This window comes from Eretmochelys imbricata, chromosome 16, assembly GCF_965152235.1.
Source record: "Eretmochelys imbricata isolate rEreImb1 chromosome 16, rEreImb1.hap1, whole genome shotgun sequence".
In the NCBI taxonomy this organism is placed as follows: domain Eukaryota; kingdom Metazoa; phylum Chordata; order Testudines; family Cheloniidae; genus Eretmochelys; species Eretmochelys imbricata.
Genome location: NC_135587.1, coordinates 18047393 through 18069647, shown reverse-complemented (window position 1 = coordinate 18069647; position 22255 = coordinate 18047393). Strand labels below are relative to the sequence as shown.

The window sequence follows — 22255 nt, the reverse complement described above, 5'->3', positions numbered from 1 at the left end:
GAAATGCCATTCTTCATTTTGCTTTACAAATGCTTTCTGCTACCACTAAGAGCATTCCTATGGCTATTAGTGGACCCATTTCAGTGTGGAACAGCATCATTACTCCCCTTGCCCCTAAACTTGCTTCATGTGGGGAACGGAGGAGGGAATCCAGCTGATTGCCAGATTTCACCCAGCAGCATGGAACACTAGCTGTAGACTCTCTACAAAGGTTTAGTCAGTGTCACACATCTAATCATTTAGTTTGGGACACTTCAGGAAATCCTCGTGTCAGTTTTCAGGAAGGTCTGTTTCCTCTCTCTCACCAAGCTAGACAATCAGAGAGACACTTGGGGGTGGGAGAATATAATTGGGAGGTCTCATTTTTAAAAACCTGGGTAACTTTCTAGAGGCACTTGTAAGAATGTTGTTCAATTCTGCAATTTTAATCTTTTACAATAGAAATTTTTTGTTCATTTTAGTTTATAACCTGTCCTGTTCCTTTTTGTTGCTGACAACAAACTGTAGACCGTGGACCGATGCTTGTGAATATGCTAGTAGATTACTACTTGGAAAACAATTCTCAGCAGGCATTGCAGATCCTGTCCACATTGCAAGAGCCTCATGACAAGGTAAAATAACTTAGTTTTTGGAGAAGAAGGAGCATGGCCGATGTTACTCTAGTATTAGAGAAGCTTCTAAATAGAAGGCCAGTTAAAATTCTTCTTTTCCCTTGATGTAGAATCAATTGATACATTTTATCTGTGTTGTAAGAATAGGTTGAGTGTTTTTTGTTTTGTTTTGTTTTGTTTTTTTTTAAAACTAAACCTAAACACAAAACTTCATTTTGTTTCATGGATTACTTAAACTGGGTCCATGGCTGCCATCAACTTTACATGTTGATCACGAGATGAAATTACAAAGCTCATAGAAGATCTTTCATACAGATACTTAATATCTTTTACTGTAATGAATTGCTTTACAGCTTGTGGCAGCAGCTGCTTATTACTGTTACTAGATTTGTTTCCCATTGAAGGGAGGGGAAAGTGCAACTGCACAAGAATATACAGGGATTCTGCAGGCATGTGGGAATTTTTAAATGAACACTTGGCAAAACTAACAGCTGTTTTTTTCTGCTATGGCTGAATACTTTGGAGCAGAATGAGTTTCCAAGCACAATGACAAATTCTGTTTTGAACAACATTTTGTTGTCAGTATCACCACAGAGAGACTTAATCTGTATCCCTGTGTTGTACTCACAGAATTGTATTCAGTCTGGCTCCCTAGACACACTTGTAAAACACACATAATTCCTGTAACTGAGAAGAGCAACTTGTCAAACATACAGATTGGTGTCCTTTCCTGTTGTTCATCAGGTTTCTGTAAATATTTTGTAACATTTCATTTCATTTTCTACTCCTCTGCCTCCTCCCCCAAATTTGGTTTCAGCACCTGCTGGACAAAATTAATGAATATATGGGCAAAGCTGCTACCCGTTTACATACTCTCTCACTGCTGGGTCATGTGATAAGACGACAGCCATCTTGGAAACATAAACTTTCTCAAGCACCTCTCCTGCTTTCCTTACTTAAGTGTCTTAAGGTAAGAACTATGTCAACACTGAGTTTTTATTATATGTATTATAAGGGGCCCTTGCTATAATATCTGGGTGCCATTTGCATGAATTGGTTAGGGGAAAGGAAAATTTTGAAAAATAGTGAGTACATTCTCTATTTCCATTGAAGCACACTGGTGGAGGAAGCTTACATTGACACTTCCCATGTGGTAGATGTTCTGTGGATCACTGATAATCCTAGGTCTGAATGCTTCTTGTTTTATAAACACTGAATTTTCCTAAATTGTACAACTTTGTATCCTTTGCTTTATGAAAACATGTAAAAAGTTAAAGATACTAAAGTTAATATAGGGAGAAAACAATGTTTTGTGATTAGCAGGAAGACTGCAAGTCAAGACTCCTGGTTTCTTTTCCTTCCTGTGCCCCTAACTTGCTGAGAGAACGTGCCAGACACTTGACCGTCCTGTACTTTTATTTCCCCATCTGATAAATAAGTAGTAATTTATATACTCTGTGTGTATCTCACATGCGAGTTATGAGAATAGATTGAAGTTTGCAAAGATACATGAATACAAGGTACAGAAATTTGCATAATTAGTTATAATAGTAGATTAGCATTAGTAGAGTCACTATTCATAAAGTTTTGTTTATTTTTTTCTTTTAAATTGGAGGCATCGGGCAGACAGAATTTACAGTTTGGGACCTCTTCAGCTACCTTAGATTTATCATGCAACAGTGCCTTCAGCTAACATAAGTGTTTTGTTTCAGCAGTGCTCAGTTTTTTGGTCTGTATTTCAGCAATCTGACAAACTGGTTGTAGCTAACCTCAAGTTTTAATACTAAAGCTCTAAACTCAAGATACAGATTATTATGCTCTGGTCCAAATGGTTTCATTTTTATCATGTTTTTGGCCTTGTTACTATAACAGGTATACTATTTAACTTGTGTGGCTGTACAGAAAGAGGCTTGTATGCATGTAAGAGATGTTAACATGAGGACAGCTGGGGCCTAGTTTTAGTCCTCTGCCAGGCATGTGGGGTACCCAGATCAAATTTCAAATCTCTTGGGCTCTGGAGGCAGAGCATGTTTAGCTCTAGACAGGCAGAGGTAGGTATACCAGTAGTGGTTCTCTCCATTCAGATAAGGAACTGGTATAAAGACTGCCTTTGAAGGAAGTTAACGAATTCTTAGGCAGCAGGTCAGTGGTTGGAAGACAGAATGGTAGCTGAATCCCTGACTTTCTTTTGGGGATCTGCAAGATTAAAGGGCAGGTGTGAGAGTGAGTCAAGGTTTGGTTGGTTTAGATTACAACCTGATAAGGGTCCTTACTTTAAGGATGCCTAACTATGTGATGTCCATTGTGTACCAGTGCTGCGTCAGGAAAAAATGAAGCTTTTCCATTTGAATTCTGACTAATACGACTTTTCTTCATTGCAGACTGACACAGATGTTGTAGTACTCACCACTGGTGTCCTAGTGTTAATAACCATGCTGCCAATGATTCCACAGTCAGGCAAAATGTACCTTCATGATTTCTTTGGTATATTTGGCCGTCTCTCATCCTGGTGCTTGAAGAATCCAGGTGAGAGATCTGACTTTGTTGCAAGTATGATTCAGTAGCACCATTTCTCTGACTGCTGGCGAGCACTTTATCTTGGGAGACTAGTGGTGGGCTGCAGTTCTGACTCCTGGGGTTAGTTAAATGGGGAAAATTAGATACTAAACTCAAAGCTGTTTCTTTTCTTTGACAGCTAATGTCTGGATGTTGCTCTTGCACCATGGTACTTATTGGTACAACACTCTGAAATGAGGGATTCTGTGATGCTTTAAGATCAATAGTCCTGTTTCTGCCGCTACATGGCAGGAATGCAACCCTTAGAGCTCTAAGGATGTGGATGGATAGTTAGGTCTAGTAGATGGAAAGGTGAGAGAAAACAACTAGCTTGAACCAGGTGCTAGTTTGGAGGCTCTCAGTTATGAGTGTTAACTATGGATGTAGGAATTTCTGACAATGCTTCTGAACCAGTAACCACTAAAGTGCTATTAGTATTAGACTTTTCATTTTAACATTGGTCTTAGTCCATTCTGACAATCCATACGCCATTTTGGGGCACTATTCTAGAAATTGTATGTCTTCTGTCTGTGTGACCCTGTGAACAAACGCCATAGTTGAGTATATAGAGGGGTGATTTAGAAGGCCATTTTGATATTGACTAATATCATAGCTGCATCTACAGGCCAGAAAGACAAGCCAGTAGTTACACAATTCAAACTTGTGATACTTTTTTCCCTGTGGTTATCGGATTTTTATTTGACTTTGAGCGGAAAGGGGTGTCCTTATTGATTTGCTTAGTGTTCAGTCAGTCATGCAAGCTACGATGGTTGAAAAATTAACTCTTCTGCAAAGGAGCCAATCTGAATAGAAAGCGCTTTGTTTTAAGGATTTATTATGTGTATTGCTGTAGCATGTAGGCTTCCTAGCTGTGGACCTTAGGTGCTGTACAAACACAGGATAAAAGACAGCCTGAATGAATACTCCATTCCTGATTTTACTTTTTAGTTCAGAGCTGATTGACACTTGTGACGTGCAAGTGCGGCCTCTCCTTTCACACAGATGATGGTGTTAAGCATTGCTAGGCTATTGTACTTCCAAACTGTCATTTGTCTTGAATCAGAACAGACATTCTTAAAGCACTATCTCTCAACTTCTGACGCTCAATTTCTTTGATCTCATCAGCACAATTTCTCTTCTTTCTCTCCTCCAATTCAATCATGTAAAAAGGCTCTAATTATTTCCCCCAGGTCATGTGGCAGAGATCTATCTCGTCCATCTCCATGCCAGTGTTTATGCACTCTTTCACCGCCTTTATGGAATGTATCCTTGCAACTTTGTCTCCTTTCTGCGCTCTCACTACAGTATGAAGGAAAACTTGGAGACTTTTGAAGAGGTGGTCAAGGTAAAATATAGCTTATGTTCATATCAGCTAAGAAGGTGTAGTTTATAGCTGCAAGACTGTAGTTATCTGCCAGAGTTACTGCATTGATATAATTGGATTGAGTACTGTGCAGTGAAACAGGATCATGACAGATTACTGGCAGAATGAACCGTTAGTGGAAGCAAAAACAGCTTTCTAAATACAAGCAAGTCTGAAAAATTAATCTAGCTGTCACACTTGTGTAACTGTCCTCTAAACTTTTAGCCCTTGCCTATTTCAACTACTTGTTGTTGCTCCATTTTTGGAGTTGAATATGGTACGAAGCTTTTTCAGAAGCACTAAATACATATTTCTGTGTTTTGCCCCCACTTTTCCAGCCAATGATGGAACATGTACGAATTCATCCAGAATTAGTGACTGGATCCAAGGACCATGAACTGGACCCACGAAGGTATATAAATTCACTCCTCTATTAGGAAAGGCTGTGAATGAGCAGTCTTTAGATGGTCTTTTTCAGGAGGCTCACAACAGAAATTTGTGCCTGCCAACAGAAAAGTCCTATGCCAGTGATACTCTGCAATCAATATTCTAAGGTACCCCAGATAAAACATAAGGTTTCTGCATCCTAGCTTTCAGTTGGGGGTGGGGACACAAAAATTGTTGGAATAGGTCATTTACCAGTTGTTTGTTTGGGGGTTGAACTTCATTTTGTGTCTGGTGGGTGGATAATTACAATACCTGAGGAAGATATTTTAGTTATGGAAGAAACCAGTTAGTACTACTGTGATGTAACAATGTTATCGACAACTAATTTGCTCATTTTTCTTAACAAAATAAAGAGGAATCTGCAGGCTCATTATGTGCATTTTGATTTGACATAAGCTACCCATATCTGTTTCACTGGGTCAAGTTTTAATATTGTGGTTTTTTACCTTTGGCTCATTAGAAGTGCTTAATAGAATTTAAGTATTTAAAATGGCTTCAGTGTATCTGATCTGGTGCCTAGAAAATTCGATTCGGTTAACAGATCAATTCTTTTAACAGGTGTGTCTTTATGTGGCCTCAGCTGTACTAACTTTTTTTAGAAATAGGCCCATTTGCCTGCAGCAGCACCACTTGCTGCTTTTCTCTTGTCTCCACAGGCCCAGCAACTGAAGAGGAGAAATTGATTCTTGTTCCTGCACAATAGTGCTCTTCCCCTGCTTTGAGTCACTAGGAAAACACTACTAAATGGGAACCCATTGACTATCACAATGATCAATTTTGCAGGCTTCTCCCAGCTGCATTTTGGGGTGGGGGCAGGGCAACACCTCTGAAGAGTTAGATTGGCACAGAATTGTCAGTTAAAGCCCTTTGGATTAGTATCTTGCATAAACTATCTTGCTTCAAATGTTATCTTATGGCCAAAAGCAAAGCAGCTTCTAAATGGATAACTTCCCATTTTTTCTTACTATACTTTAACATGCAATGAACTTCCATCCTCTGAGGTCTTGGTCTGTTCTAATTTGACTGCTGAGTTTAGTTACTCAGCTATACAGAGAAGAGGTGTACAGAGTGAAAGAAACAAATATAATATTTGTGCCCAAAACTTAAAACAAGTAAAACTCCTTAGTTGGTGTACCAGATAGCAATTTGCAAAATAGTTTCAGATTCTGCACTGCTCGTTTGTCTAAATTTGGACTCCCAACATCTGAGGGTAGCTGATCTGATCTCTCCATGTATTGAAGCTCAGGACCATTCAAGCCTTTGTATGCTTTTCCTCCTTTCCAGAGTGCTTCACAGAAGACCCTGCTTGGTTCAAATGGATCTATTTCAAAGCGGTTATGTTTCCAAATTGGAGTCACTTCTTATGAGTCATCTAGGTGCAATTTCTTTGTAAACTGTCTAAAATGTTGCAAGGCACTTGTATGGTGCCTCAGTCGTGTTTCAGATGGGATCATGCAAAGCTGGCAGGAACACAAATGAGCCATCCGACAAACCAGTTCCTAATATGTCCAGGAACCTTGATTTAGAATCCTAATTAGCTTATTTAAGACTAACTTATTCTTTTGGCTCCAAAAACTATCTGCAGGTGGAAAAGACTAGAAACTCATGATGTTGTGATAGAATGTGCCAAAATTTCCCTGGACGCAAAAGAAGCCTCATATGAAGACAGCTATTATTCTGTGTCACAGCCAGTCAGCATACGCTTGCAGCCTCGTCAAACTGACCCCAATGCCAGTCCTTACATTGACACACACAGCAGCTACGGTAAGAGCTGATTGGCACTTTTAATATCCATTGGAAGCAGACCAGCTATGTTACAAAAAAATCAGTTCTTACTATTATACCCTCCTTAGAGTCCAGTTCTGCAAGGCAACTTTCGCAAAAAGAACATTCTGTCTCTCCCCCCCCCCCACCCCCTTCTGTACATGCGTATGAAGTCCTGATGTTACTATTCTCTAGCAATGTCACAAAGCTGTGTCCTTTCTCCTTGAAGGATGAGCTAAGACAATTCCTGTTGCCTTGTCTGTCATATACTCAGAATTGACAGTAGTGATTAGCTGGTCAAGTGTTCAGCACTTTGAGAATTAGGCCTCTTTAAGGTTGCACACTCAAATACTGAAAAAATCATTAGCCACTTAAAATTAGTGGTGTTATATATTTTGCATGGATGGAAAGGGATAAATCTGCTCTCCAATAGCCAGATTGTGTATAGGAACGGATGAGTGGATTTGATTTTTTTTAAATAAAAACTGTTAAATATCTGCAAGAAGGACCATCAAGACCTAAATCAGATTTGATAAACTAACATGAATGTTCCTTTTCCTTTCTTTTTTTTTTTAAACTCCAGGGACTTCCACTTCTACCCCTTATTCCACTCCTAGGCTAACCCTATTACAAATGCAAGGGCAGCTACCTCCGATTCTGAGCCCACAGTCTTCGCGGCTGTCAACTGAGCCACAGCAGGTAATGCACCTAACCATGGCATACCAGCTTCTTATTACAAAGATGTTCACTCTTCAGTTCTTAAATTGGCTTTTTCATTGGATTTGGATATTTTAGAAATAAGTGCATTTTCTTTCAGTTGAGCAAGCATTGCAGCTTCCTAGTATAACTTCTGTACCTAATATAGTAAAGAATTAAATGTAATCCTCATTTATACCTTTTTGTTTTTGACATTTGGCATTGGCCAGAATGTGTGTATTTCATTTAGGTTTTTATTACACATGCCTAATTGATTTGCTTATATTGTGAGTCAGGTTACCATCTGGAGCCCCTCTGCAGTTTGTGGTATGACCACTCCACCAACCTCTCCAGGAATTGTCTCGTCAGAGTCCTCACAAACTTCATCACAGCCTTATAGCAAATATTTTAGCACACCTGGTATGTACTGCATTTCAGAGTTAGTATTTTAATGGGTTTTTTAACTTGGTCTAGAAGTGATACTTTGTTAAAAATATCTGTGTAGATACTTAGGGTTGCATACAGGCTCTTTAAAGGTGAATCTAAGTGTATTTGGAACTTCTTTAAACTGCTTTTCCCCTAAAAATTCTCTTACGTAGTTTGCTGTTCGTAAGTTTTGATGTCTTTAGCTATATCATTACTCTACACTTGAATGGAGCATACAATTTTTTGAATGGCCGTCTTAAATGGGAACTGCCAATTCTGCATTTGAGTTCTCCAAATCAGCATTTAGACATCCAAGTACTCATTTACACAGCTAAGTTCTACTATGAACACTGATACAGAGAACTGGGTACCCCGAGTTAAGTACCAAAGTTTGAAAACTGGATGTCCCATATGAAACTGAAAATTGTGAGGTTTGAATGGCAAATCATTTGAAGTGTGTATTACTTGAATTTTATGAATGTGAAATTAACTCAAATAAGAAGGATATGGAGTTTTAATGGTGATTAACCTTTTCTTTGCCTTTTGAGCAGGTGGAAAAGGAACCCCACTAGGAACACCAGCCACCTCCCCTCCTCCACCCTGCATTTCAGATGACTTTGTGCACGTTTCACTCCCTCCAGCTGCTGCCACACCTCTCAAGAAGGTAAAGACAAAATGTAACTTGCAGGCAAAGCTGGCTTCAGTCTTTGGGTTAACTTTTCATGAGAACCTGTTTTTCACTCATGGTTGTCTGTGTGTAAATCAAAAGTATTTAATTATGAAAACATAGTTTGGGCCTTAACACAAACTAACAAATTGCCTGTAACTTCAGGCAATTTATATTTGGGTTAGCCTGTCTCCGAAGTCCTTTATCAATTTACCACTTAAAGTCATCTGTCTGGAAAAATTCCCTCTCACTGAACATGTACTAGAGGCTGCTTTATGATAGATGTCTGTTGCAAAGAATCCTTATTTTCTTCCAGGAGGACAAACCGGATCCCGGGAGGCCTTCGCTGTCCCGACAGCAAAATGTCATAAACAGCGAGAAAGCATTGGGTAAACTACATCCTCTTCTCCCAGCTCTCAATAGTCTTACCCCAAAGCAGTGATCTCATTTGTGGATAAATGTTTCCAGTTACGAAAGACTTCTCCCTTGCCCTTTCTCCATTTTTTTCCCCATCCATTCCATAGTGGTTCCAGAATCCCACTCTAGCACTACGATTCAGCTTAACTTCACATGATAAAAACTTTTTATTTGTTTTCTGTTAACTATTCACCTCCAGAAATACTTTGCATGGACTGCCTTCTTAGCTGCCCCTCATCCCCACCCCAGTGTTCCACAATTTAAATATTTAATGTTTGGAACACAGAACTAAAGTGAAGGTTGCAAAAGATTAAAAAGGAGAAGTTCAAGCTTTGAGGATGATCTTTGGAAGCTCTCTTATGTTTAGATTCCTCAACTTCAAAAGGACTTGCAGTGTTATGCATCTATAAGACTGCCCAGGTGTGTTCCTTCACTGCGTCAGCAGTTCAGTATAGACTCTTTCCCCTCAAATGCTTCTGGAAGCAGAACTTGGTATTTTTTCATGCTCCTGCAGTGTTGTTATATCACTGCATTTGAGAGAACCCTTTCTAGTTACTTGTGGAGTAGTAAAATCTATAGAGAATGTTTGAGAGAAAAGTGTATCTTACTGGAAATGGAATCTGTATTTGCCATTTCCTCTTCCCTCTATCCCACAGCCACACATCTCTGGAAGGGGTGGGAAAGGACTTTGATGGCACCACACTTAGGATGTTAAAGAATTGCTGTAGAAATGTTTTCAGGGTGGAGAAGATGCTGGAATTTAAAACTAGCTTTCCACAGTGGAGTTGTCTTGCAACACTGGTATCTGAACTTTCTGGTATTTGGCATTTGTGCTAGACTTTCCATTGGATTCACAGCTTGTGACTGAGCTGCGAACCTAAGGTTTCGGTCCCTGCATTGCTTAGTATGTGCCTCTCTATCATCTGTCTCAGACTTTTGATCTGTTATTCAGTCACACATGGTTTAGTTTGTACTGCATTCATTCGGTTAAGCTTTTTTTGTAGGTAAGTACTGTTTATTGGAGCAAGATGAGTGTTTTAAAGGGAGTTTAGATCTGGCCTGGAAATCTAGCAGTGCAAACATATTTGAGACGTAAGCTTTGTCCTTCCTTTTCATGGGTAGGAGAACTGCAGACAATGTACTTCTCTTCTGTGGAGGAGACTACCTCATCTCACTCTGCAGTAACACTTCTTGTCATTTCAATATCACATTGGCTGTCTCTGGAGGGACCAGTGACCTAACACTTCAGGACTCTTTGATTTGCGGGTGGAGCAGAAATGGGGTACGCTCCTGTTTTGGGGAGGATCTAGAGGGATGGAGAATGTTGTTTGAAGATTATTTCAGCAGAAGTGGAAGATATCATATTGTTAAGTCTTATGATGACATATAGCACCTGTACAATTAATTTTTGTTTTTTTTTCTTCAGAAGTGCCTGGCAGTAAAAGTTCTGTAAATTTAAGTGATCTTCCAGAATTTTTAGGTTGCCTGGCCTCTGATGAAGATAGTGTTGAGAAGGACAGAGAAGAAGGTAATGTCTGTTGGTATTCTTATGTAGGTTTTATATGCATTTAGACCTCGAGCTAGTATGGTACTGAGTTTGACGATGCAGACTTTCTAATTTTATCAAGCCAGATATAAATGAGTATTAGTTATTACTGCAGCCAGAAGAAAATGTGTGGATTCAGGGAACCTATCGGGGATACCAGCTGCTTCTTGATAAGTATTCCAAAAGTGGCATAAATGTATAGTTAGTTAATTTCACCTTGCTTCTTATCAACTCTTCCCACGTAAATCAAGAGACTTCATGTTCAATATGCAGCAACTCTGCACATATTTCTGATGAGAAGGAAATATCCTTAATTTCTGAAAGAAGTTGTTCCTGTCAAGGTATACTGAGCCACACTGCCCTGCTTAATTGTTGTAACCCCCCTATTGGCTTTGTCTTCCTGGTCCATTTAAATGTTCTATTTTTGAAACCTCCTCCTTTTATGCAACAGTCCTCTTAGCGATCCTTATCGTTTACATATGTATCAATGTAAAAATCGGATTATTTCAGAAGTAAGTGTAATACATAAATAATAGTAAACCCTTCTTTACATGACTAGTGTTAAGGCTGTATTTCCTCTTTTTAATCTGGGAAGAATTTCTGACTTTGAGACAATCAGTAAGTCCCTAGTTAACTCTGTGGACTCTTTTTTTGCATTGGTTTTAAAAAAAAAAAATTACTATTTATAGGCAAGTGGAAAATCTATTTATTTTAAAATCAAGGATCAAACTATCTTAATTTTAGGACATTATCATTTACATTTTGTAAGAATGAATTACTTCTGTGCACCCATCCCTGACATACATGATGATTACATAGTCCCTTTATAAAATATTCTGGTCAAGATAATTTTGAAATAAAACTTTATAATGTTCCTTAATTAGCATGAAAGGCTCTAGACTTTCTTCTAGTGACTTTATTTGGGGCCTGAGCCAAAGTCTATTGAAGTCAATAGAATGATTCCATTGACTTCAGTGGATTTTAGATCAGGCACTTAATAGTATCTCTTTTCACTCTCCCTTAAGGTTTTTTTTCCAAAATTTTATAGAGTTTTTAATATCTACAGGTTAACTTTCCTTTTTTCCATCCCTGTTCTGTTAGTTTCCTGATATTCTGTAAAACAGCATAATATCTGTATTTTCTAGATACATAAACAGGGATAGCCATTATTTAAAAAAAAAAAAAAAGTTGCAATACCCTTAACTATTCCTTTGAAAAATTATTCCATCCTAAAGTCTGTACTTATTTCCAGTATTCGCAACAGCCTTCTTTCCCCACAAGTAAAAAATCCAAACTCTATATTAGGAAGTAGTTAGCAGAAAAGGAAAAATCAATTTCCTCTCTGTCAAAATTTCTAAAAACAAACTTATAGGAGGATAAGCAAATATTTGATTTTTGTATAAAAATAGACCCCCTACTTGCTATGTGGAAAATTCACCCTTATGCAGAGGCCTATTGCAAGGTTTATGTACCACTTAAAACCCTATTTTGAGTATTTGAGTGAGACAGTAGTCAGTTTCATAGTAGTGTCTTAACACACATTGTGTTGATAGGGTGTCCTTCAATATTTTCTTCATAGTAGCACTATAAGGGACGATATAACACTTTTTCCATGTTTAGTATAGTTAGTCTCCCTTTTTCTTACAGATGCATGTGACTCTTTAATTCAGAGGCATTTTTTCCTATGGATAAACTAAACAATATATTTACAAATTTATCACTCTTCTTTGGAACTTCAATTGACAAGGACTCGAATTAAATAAAAAAAAACCCAAAACTCTAGAAACAAAAAGTGTATTGATTTACATCACCAGTTTTGATCATGATTTAATTCAACAAGCAGAAAACATTGATATATATAATCTTTATATTTTTAATTACTTTCCTAATGAAAGGTTGATTCTCATTGGTTGGCAACCAGTAAAACATGTTGATTTGTAACTAAATATAGTCTTTTTACACAGACTTTAGTGGTGCTTTTTGAAAACCAGGAGGATACAATATATCTATATACCTATATTTAAGCAATTATATAGTGTGACAAAGTTCCTGCTCTACCTTGGTGGGTCTTGCACTTATTGGCGGATTTGCTCACCTTGGAGCTTCATGGCAGCCCTCAGCTTGGCCTTTTTTCTGAACCCACAGTCCAGGTAGACTCCTCCTGTGTCTGACCAGGAGTTGGGAGGATTTGGGGAGAACCCGGGTCCGCCCTCTACTCCAGGTTCCAGCCCAGGGCCTGTGGAATGTAGCTGTCACGAGTGCCTCCTGGAACAGCTGTGCGACAGCTACAACTCCCTGGGCTACTTCCCCATGGCCTCCTCCCAACACCTTCTTTATCCTCACCATAGGACCTTCCTCCTGGTGTCCAATAATGCTTGTACACCTCAGTCCTCCAACAGTCCGTGTTCTCACTCCCAGCTCCTAGTGCCTCTTGCTCGCAGCTCCTCACATGCACACCACAAACTGAAGTGAGCTCCTTTTTAAAAGCCAGGTGCCCTGATTAGCCTGCCTTAATTGATTCTAGCAGCTTCTTGATTGGCTGCAGGTGTTTTAATCAGCCTGTCTTAATGATCTCCAGAAGGTTCCTGATTGTTCTGGAACCTTCCCTGGTACCCGACCTAGGGAAAAAGGACCTACTTAGCCTGGAGCTAATGTATCTGCCTTCTGTTACTCTCCTATAGCCATCTGGCCCGACCCTGTCACAATAGCTTAACTTACCTCTATTTGGTTTCTTAATTTTCACATTTTTTATTGTTGAGAAATGCATCATTCACCATTGTCTATTTACTGAACTTATTTTTTTTATTTTTGATTTGTGTAAAGTGCTATTTGGATAGAAATTCAAATTCAGTTAAAATGCACAAAAATAACTTTTTTTTTATTCAATAAAACTACCGTAAATGTGCTGGATACATTTTAAAAAAAACTTATCAAAACATGCTTTGCATTTAAAACTAACGGTTTTATTAAATGAAGTATTATCTCTAGTTAATGAATTGAACTGATGATTTCTGGTCAGTGTCTTTCAAGATTTTAGAATGAATAGATCTCGTTTTTTCATACCTAGTTTTTATTCATAGATTGGAAGAGGAAAACAAGCTTTCCTGCTTTATTCAACTAGTTCATTTCAGTGTTAAGAAATTGATTGGAAGCTGAAAAACTGAAATGAAGAAAAGATTCTCTCTACACCTGCAAAAGAGGCTACTGCTGTCAAAAGCTGGTTTAGCACTTTCACAAACTCTGGTTCCAAGTGTTTATCCAGTGACTTTCACTATTATTCAGTGGTTTGACTTCTTCCTAAAACTTAGCAGCAAATATGAACTGCTGAATATTTTTTGTATTTGATTAAAATGATTGTAATTTGTAATAAGTTTAGGCCTTAAAAGAAGTTATCAATTTTAAATTAAATTTTAAGTATTTAATGAAATTTTAAAAACTTCTGATTTAAATAAATCAATTTTTAAATGACAGGTTTCAGAGTAGCAGCCATGTTAGTCTGTATCCGAAAAAAGAACAGGAGTATTTGTGACACCTTAGAGACTAACAAATTTATTAGAGCATAAGCTTTTGTGGGCTACAGCTCACTTCATCGGCTGTATAGAATGGAACGTATAGTAAGAAGATATATATACGTACGTACAGAGAAGGTGGAAGTTGCCATACAAACTGTAAGAGGCTAATTAATTAAGATAAGCTATTATCAGCATAAATGTTTCTTAGTTGGTGTTTTTATTCACCCTGTATAGAAAGGCTGGTTTATTTTATTTGCTTTATTTCTAGCTTTTTACCCACAAGCTAGTTTTTCCAATTTAATAAAACTTACTCTTATTTGTATTATCTTAATTGTGGTAAATAATTTAAATCCTATTGTGCATATTCCGAAATACTTTGTCTGGTCTATTTCAATTTGAAAAATCTTCCCAAAGTTTTAAGAACTCAAATTACACTTTGAAAAATTCATCTCTCTGACATAAAGCCATGAGTTAATTTGCATCCCTCAGTTTTCATATTGTACCCTGTTCTAATTTTACATTAAGAAAGTGTACAAGATTTGTATCCCAGGTTACAAAGAGCAAGCCTGAGTGTGTGCCAGGTAAACTGATGTCTAAATGTTCACAGAGTTGGTTTGGGGGCGTTCTATAGGGAGTGAAAGGTGGATTGTCTTAACACAGCACCAAACTTATTTTTTTTAAAGCTTTTTTGCCTATTAACTGCCTTTCCTTTTTTTTCCTCAGATGCAATATCAAAAGAGATTTCTGAGATCACTACAGCAGATGCTGAGCCCGTGGTGCCTAGAGGAGGATTTGACTCTCCTTTTTACCGCACAAGTGAGAGTCTACCAGCCTCTCAAAGGAAGCCCCATTCAGTAGTCTCCAGTGTTCAAGGACACAGTCTGAACTCTGAACCGTTAGCCTCGTCTCTAGACAAATCTGGGCCTGAGGGTGCACGAGACACACCAAAACAAGCATTTACTCCCATTGACAGACCCTGTGGAGCCTCTCATGAAAGCCCTGCTGGTATCAGGGTAGGCCAATCCTCTATGGAGACCAGTATCCTCACTCCCAGCCCTTGCAAAGTATCAGCACAGAGAAGAATGGGGTTTGGGAGCGGGCAGCGTCCCTCATATGAGCACCTTTTTGAGGTTGCATTACCAAAGACTGCCTACCTCTTTGTTAGCAAGAAGACTGAGGAACTGCGAAAGAAAGTCAAGGGAAACCAGGAAGAAGACTGCACATCCTCCACCTCTCCAATGGAAGTACTGGATAGACTGATACAGCAAGGAGCAGATGCACATACCAAGGAGCTCAACAAGTAAGTGTCTACAGACCTTGCTCTGCAAACACTTGGTTACCATTTCATTATTCCTTTCCTTGTCAGTTCATATATCAATAGCTGTGCCTAAAAGGCTGCTTTGTTTGGAAACCAAGAAGCTCTGCAGACATGGCTCTGTAGTCCTTATATTGAAAGTGCAGAATTGCTTCATGTTAAGTCACCTCTTCAGAGGTTCCTAGCTGGACATGCGTGAGTTCTTGAACGTGAACTTTATAGCCAGAAAGGTAGCTTAACATTTATCTGTATAAGTAAAATGTCTTTATGAAGGTAGAAATTACCACATCTGAGGTGGAAGTCAAACTCAAACAGCTTAATGGGACTAAATCAGGCAGCCCAGATAATCTCCATCCTAGAATATTAAAGGAACTGGCACATGAAATTGCGAGCTCAATAACAAGGATTTTTAATGAATCTGTAAACTCAAAGGTCATACTCTGACTGGAGAATTGCTAATATAGTTCCTATTTTTAATAAAGGGGAAAAAGTGACCCAGCAAACTACAAGCCTGTTAGTTTGACCTCAATTGTATGCAAGGTCTTGGAACAAATTTTGAAAGAGAAAGTAGTTAAGGACATAGAGGTGAATGGTAATTGGGATAAAATAGACATGGTTTTACAAAAGGTAGATCCTGCCAAACTAACCTGATCTCCTCCTTTGAGAATATAACTGATCTTTTAGACAAAGGAAATGCAGTAGATCTAATCTACCTGGATTTCTGTAAGGCATCTGATATAGTTCCACATGGGAAATTATTAGCCAAATTGGAGCAGATGGGGATTAATATGAGAATTGAAAGGTGAAGAAGAAATTGGTTAAAGGGGTGACTACAGTGGGTCATACTGAAAGGTGAACTGTCAGGCTGGAGGGAGGTTACTAGTGGAATTTCTGAGGGTTTGGTTTTGGGATCAATCTTATTAAACATTTTTATTACTGACTTTTTGGTTTAAAAAAAAAAAAAGTGAGTTTGTGCTAATAAAATTTGCGGTTGACACAAAGTTGGGAGGTATTGCCAATACCAAGGAGGACCCAAAATATCATACAAGAAGATATGGATTACTTTGTAAACTGGAGTAATAGAAATTGGATGAAATTTAGTAGAGCAAAATGCAAGGTCATGCATTTAGGGACCAACCACAAGAAATTTTTGCTATAAGCTGGGGACTTATCAGGTCAAAGTGACAGAGGAAGAGAAAGACCTGGGTGTATTGATCACAGGATGACTATGAACTGTCAGTGTGATGCAATTGTGAAAAAGGCTAATGCAGTCCTAGGATGCATCAGGTGAGGTATTTCTAGTAGAGACAGGGAAGTGTTAGTACCATTATACCAGGCACTGGTCAGATCACATCTGGAATATTGTGTGCAGTTCTAGTGTCCCATGTTTAAGAAAGATAAATTCAAATTGGAACAGATGCAGAGAAAGGTTATTAGGATGATCTGAGGAATGGAAAACCTACCTTATAAAAGGAGACCCAAAGAGCTTCGCTTGTTTAGCCTAACCAAAAGATGGCTGAGGGGAGATATGATTGCTTTCTATAAATACATCAGAGTAATAAATACCAGGAAGGGAGAGGAGTTATTTAAGTTAAGCATGAATGTGGACACAAAAACAAATGGCTATAACCTGGCCACCAACAAGTTTTGGCTCAAAATTAGGCAAAGGTTTCTAATCCTCAGAGGAGTGAAGTTTTGGAACAGCCTTCCAAGTGGAGCACTGCTGGGCAAAAAACCTACCTGGCTTCAAGACTGAGCTTGATAAATTTATGGAGGGGATGATATGAGGAGATTACCTACAATGGCATGTGGCCCATTGGCTATCATCAGTAGCAAAAAAACCCAACTGCTGGAGACAGGACACTAGATGGGGAGAGCTCCGAGATACTACAGAGAATTCTTTCCCAGGTATCTGCCTGTCGAGTCTTGCCCACATGCTCAGGGTCTAATTGACTGCCATATTTGGAATTGGGAGGAATTTCTCTCTGGGTCAGATTGGCAGAGACCCTGGGGGTTTTCTCCTTCCCCTGCAGCATGGGGCATAAGGCACTTGCAGGTTTAAACTAGTGTAAATGGTAAATTCTCTTGAAGGTAAAGTCTTTAAACCATGATTTGAGGTTCTGGGTCTATTTCAGGAGTGGGTGGGTGAGGTTCTGTGGCCTGCCATGTGCAGGAGGTCAGACTAGATGATCACGATGGTTCCTTCTGACCTTAAAGTCTAGCAGTCTGTGAATAACCTAAGGACTCTTGCTGCCTTTGCTGATGGAGCTCAGCTGTGTTGCTAAACCTGATGGTGAGGAAGTGGAGGACCATTGGCTGCCTCTCTCTAATGTGGCTTAGATGCTTGTCTGAGACACAGTTAGGTTGAGATAAGTCAGGTTATGTCGGCCTAATAATATCAGTGTACACACTGCAGCCTTGTCCCGCCAATATAAAAGTGCCCTTCTACACTGACAAAATAACTCACCCTACGCCTCTTGTGGAGGTTTTTTGTCGGGGTAGGTAGGGCAACGCAATTTCTGTGTAGACACTGCTATTGGCTGTCTTGTCAATTTCAGGGCTCCATGCTGCCAGTGCCTGGCTCCCCACTTAGGGAGCTGAGAAGGTCGAGCGGCTGCTCCCACTCCCAGCGGAGAGCCAAGAACTCTCGGGGGCGGCTGGTCCCCCTGCTCCTGGTGGGGAGCTGCGTGGAGCTGAGAGTCCTGGCTCTCAGCCCCCGCGCGTGCGTGCTCGCGCTCGCTCTCTCTCTCTCTCTCTCTCTGTCACACTCGCACTCACACACAACACCCCTCTTCAGTTAGTGGAACCACTCCTAGGGAGGATGTGCACCACTGACAGAAGGAGGGTAATGTGGACATATGTCAATTTAAAGTCTGTAGTGTAGTCATGCCCTTAGATAAAGTTGTTCATGAGGGCAGAGTTATGTGTCCAGTAATGGGGCGAAGTCTAGTGCCCAGGAGAAGCATAGCAATTCCTTCCCCCTAGTGTGAAAGTCAGGAACTGGAAAAACTTGTTTGGGCCAAGGTGTAAGAAGGGAGATTCATATATGGATGCATCCATGTCTGTTTTCATTTCCTATTATGCACTCCCTTCATCTCCTTATCCTACTTCCTGCTTCTCCCCTTTCTCAAGCTGCTTTTTACACTTGGGACAGTCTCTCCCATTCTGTCTACCAAGCATCCTTTCTGTCTTTCAAATTCCGCCTTAAAGCCCACTTCTTGCAGTGATCTTTACACCCTCTTACCTGAATTATTCTCGAGTATGATGTTTCATTTGTTAGATTGCAAAGCCTTAGGGACAGGGGCTGTATTTCAATCTGCCTTGTAAAGTGTTCACTTACAGCGTATATAGAACATAAGAATGGCCATACCGGGTCAGACCAAAGGTCCATCCAGCCCAGTATCCTGTCTCCCGACAGTGGCCAATGCCAAGTGCCCCAGAGGGAGTGAGCCTAACAGGTGTGGAAGAAAACAGAGTCTTCGCTCTTAGGTTGGTTGCAGCAAGTCAGAGACAGTCTTTATTCTCTAGCAGTTGCAAGGCGGGAGAGAGTACACACAGACAGGGATTCCCCCTTCCTCGGCCGGTCTCTCAAAAGAAAAACAATTATGTCAAGCATTTATACCTTTTGTTACATACAATAATAATCAACAGCTGCATTTTGTTTATACATATTCCTTCCTGATACCTTATTTTTCTCAACAATTTTTGCTATAGTCTGCTTTCCATTCTTATCTTAAAGCAAGGTCCCTGGTAGTTTTCCCATCCGCTTCAAAAAAACCCCACTTCTACAAATCTTGCGTTACTAGGGTTGAGGTTGGCCTATTTCTTGCTCTGTCTCTTAACCAAACTAAAATAACTGCACACAAATCTTCTTTTCCCTTTCACACTTCCACACAGGTAATGATCAAGTGATCTCTGTCCTGCCATCCAACTCCACCCTCTGACAAACAGAGGCTAGGGACACCATTCCTTACCCATCCTGGCTGTTAGCCATTAATGGACTTAATCTCCATGAATTTATCCCGTTCTCTTTTAAACCCTGTTATAGTCCTAGCCTTCACAACCTCCTCAGGCAAGGAGTTCCACAGGTTGACTGTGCGCTAGTGAAGAAGAACGTCCTTTTATTTGGTTGCAACCTGCTGCCTATTAATTTCATTTGGTGGCCCCATGTTCTTATATTATGGGAACAAGTAAATAACTTTTCCTTATTCAATTTCTCCACAGCACTCATGATTTTATAGACCTCTATCATATCCCCCCCTTAGTCTCCTCTTTTCCAAGCTGAAAAGTCCTTGCCTCTTTAATCTCTCCTCATATGGGACCTGTCAAGGTTCCTTCCCCACTCTGAACTCTAGGGTACAGATGTAGGGACCTGCATGAAAACCTCCTAAGCTTACTTTTACCAGCTTAGGTTAAAACTTCCCCAAGGTACAAACTATTTTACCTTTTGCCCTTGGACTTTCGCTGCCACCACCAAACGTCCAACCGGTATTATTATTAAGAAAGAGTCCGTTTGGAAACGTCTCCCCTCCCTCCCTCCCCCCCCCCCCAAATCCTCCCAAAACCTTGCACCCCCCTTCCTGGGGAAAGTTTGATAAAAATCCTCACCAATTTGCATAGGTGACCACAGACCCAAACCCTTGGATCTTAAGAAGAATGAAAAAGCATTCAGTTTCTTAAAAAAAGAATTTTAATAGAAGAAAAAGTAAAAAAGAATCACCTCTGTAAAATCAGGATGGTAAATACCTTACAGGGTAATTAGATTCAAAACATAGAGAATCCCTCTAGGCAAAACCTTAAGTTACAAAAAGACACAAAAACAGGAATATACATTCCATTCAGCACAGCTTATTTTTCTCAGCCACTTAAAGAAATCAGAATCTAACGCATATCTAGCTAGAGTACTTACTAAATTCTAAGACTCCATTCCTATTCTGTCCCCGGCAAAAGCATCACACAGAGAGAGAGAGAGAGAGAGGCTTTGTTTATCCCTCCCCCCAGCTTTTGAAAGTATCTTGTCTCCTCATTGGTCATTTTCGTCTGGTGCCAGCGAGGTTATCCTAGCTTCTTAACCCTTTACAGGTGAAAGGGTTTTCTTCTGGCCAGGAGGGATTTAAAAAGTGTTTACCCTTCCCTTTATATTTATGACAGGACCCGTTCCAAACCCCTAATCATTTTAGTTGCCCTTTTCTGAACCTTTTCTAATGGCAGTATATCTTCTTTGAGATGAGGGGACCACATCTGTATGCAGTATTCAAGATGTGGGCGTAGCATGGATTTATATAAGGGCAATAAGATGTTCTCCATCTTATTCTCTGTCCGTTTTTTAATGATTCCTAACATCCCGTTTGCTTTTTTGACTGCCACTGCATGGACGTCTTCAGAGAACTATCCACAATGACTCCAAGAACCTTCTCCTGATTAGCTGTAGCTAAATTAGTCCCTATCATATTGTATATATAGTTGGGGTTATTTTTTCCAATGTGAATTACTTTACAGTTATCCACGTTAAATTTCATTTCCCATTTTGTTGCCCAATCACTTAGTTTTGTGAGATCTTTTTGAAGTTCTTCACAGTCTGCTTTGGCCTTAACTATCTTGAGCAGTTTAGTATCATCTGCAAACTTTGCCACCTCACTGTTTACCTCTTTGCCACCTCACTGTTTACCTCTTTGCCACCTCACTGTTTACCCCTTTCTCCAGATCATTATGAATACATTGAATAGGGTTGGTCCTAGGTCTGATCCTTAGGGAACACCATTAGTTACCCCTCTCCAGTCTGAAAATTTACCATTTATTCCTACCCTGGAAATTTACCATTTATTCCCTGTCCTTTAACCAGCTCTCAGTCCATGAAAGGATCTTCCCTCTTATCCCATGACAACTTAATTTGCATAAGAGCCTTTGGTGAGGGACCTTGTCAAAGGCTTTCTGGAAATCTAAGTACGCTGTGTCCACTGGATTGCCCTGTCCACATGTTTGTTGACCCCCTCAAAGAACTCTAATAGATTAGTAAGACGTGATCTCCATTTACAGAAACCATGTTGACTTTTGTGCAACAATTTATGTTCTTCTGTGTGTCTGACAATTTTATTCTTTACTATTGTTTCAACTAATTTGCCCAGTACTGACGTCAGACTTACCGGTCTGTAACTATAAACTGTTAATACTGTGTTTTTATTTTCAGATTGCCTCTGCCAAGCAAATCTGCTGACTGGACTCACTTTGGAGGTAAACAAGTTTTTCTTGGTTTAGGACCATAAGTGTAGTCCGTAATCAGTAAAAATACATTTCTTTGTATCTTCTTCTACTTGGTTTACTTAAATGGTGGACTGCGTATTTGGCTTCTTTCTTTTCAACTGCTGCAGTTCCATGATGACTGTCATTAAGATCAGTTTCACAGTAGCAGCCGTGTTAGTCTGTATTCGCAAAAAGAAAAGGAGTACTTGTGGCACCGATGACACATTTCGTTTTGTGAGCATCCAATGAAGTGAGCATCTGATGAAGTGAGCTGTAGCTCACGAAAGCTTATGCTCAAATAAATTTGTTAGTCTCTAAGGTGCCACAAGTACTCCATTTCTTTTTGCGTCATTAAGATATAGTTTATCTGCTCAGCAGACGGTGCACCTTTGTGTTTCAACATTACAAGTTTCTTTTTCTTTGGAAAGTGATAATTGCCTTTCCTGCAGAACCAAAAATATCGCTATGTGCTTTTTTCCCCATTAGATTGGAGTGGTACTCATGCCCATTATCAAATCTGCAATTGCATGTACAGGCCTTCTTCAAAGGGACACTCGTTCTCTTTATGGGTTTGTTTTTATGGCCACCTATGCAGAAACAAATTCTACTCAGGTGAATGGCCCTTCAGTTTTAAAGCTGAATTCCACCTGGTTTAAAGACCTACTTAAATATTCCCCCCGCTCCACCCCCAGCTG

General features: G+C 39.6%; 1 protein-coding gene across 2 annotated transcripts in view; it reads left to right on the top strand.

Moving 5' to 3' along the window:
- The window catches only part of TSC1 (TSC complex subunit 1), a 58078-nt gene that overhangs the window by 23171 nt on the left and 12652 nt on the right, over positions 1 to 22255 (top strand). Inside the window, exons 4-16 of one of the 2 annotated variants that reach the window (XM_077836003.1) lie at positions 508 to 611; positions 1429 to 1581; positions 2993 to 3137; positions 4358 to 4512; positions 4869 to 4942; positions 6563 to 6741; positions 7325 to 7440; positions 7734 to 7857; positions 8415 to 8527; positions 8847 to 8919; positions 10374 to 10475; positions 14729 to 15305; positions 21508 to 21551. In XM_077836003.1, the coding sequence (XP_077692129.1) occupies positions 508 to 611; positions 1429 to 1581; positions 2993 to 3137; positions 4358 to 4512; positions 4869 to 4942; positions 6563 to 6741; positions 7325 to 7440; positions 7734 to 7857; positions 8415 to 8527; positions 8847 to 8919; positions 10374 to 10475; positions 14729 to 15305; positions 21508 to 21551 (1959 nt within the window). The remainder of the gene's footprint in view (positions 1 to 507; positions 612 to 1428; positions 1582 to 2992; positions 3138 to 4357; positions 4513 to 4868; positions 4943 to 6562; positions 6742 to 7324; positions 7441 to 7733; positions 7858 to 8414; positions 8528 to 8846; positions 8920 to 10373; positions 10476 to 14728; positions 15306 to 21507; positions 21552 to 22255) is intronic. The other variant, XM_077836005.1, reaches the window with a different exon arrangement.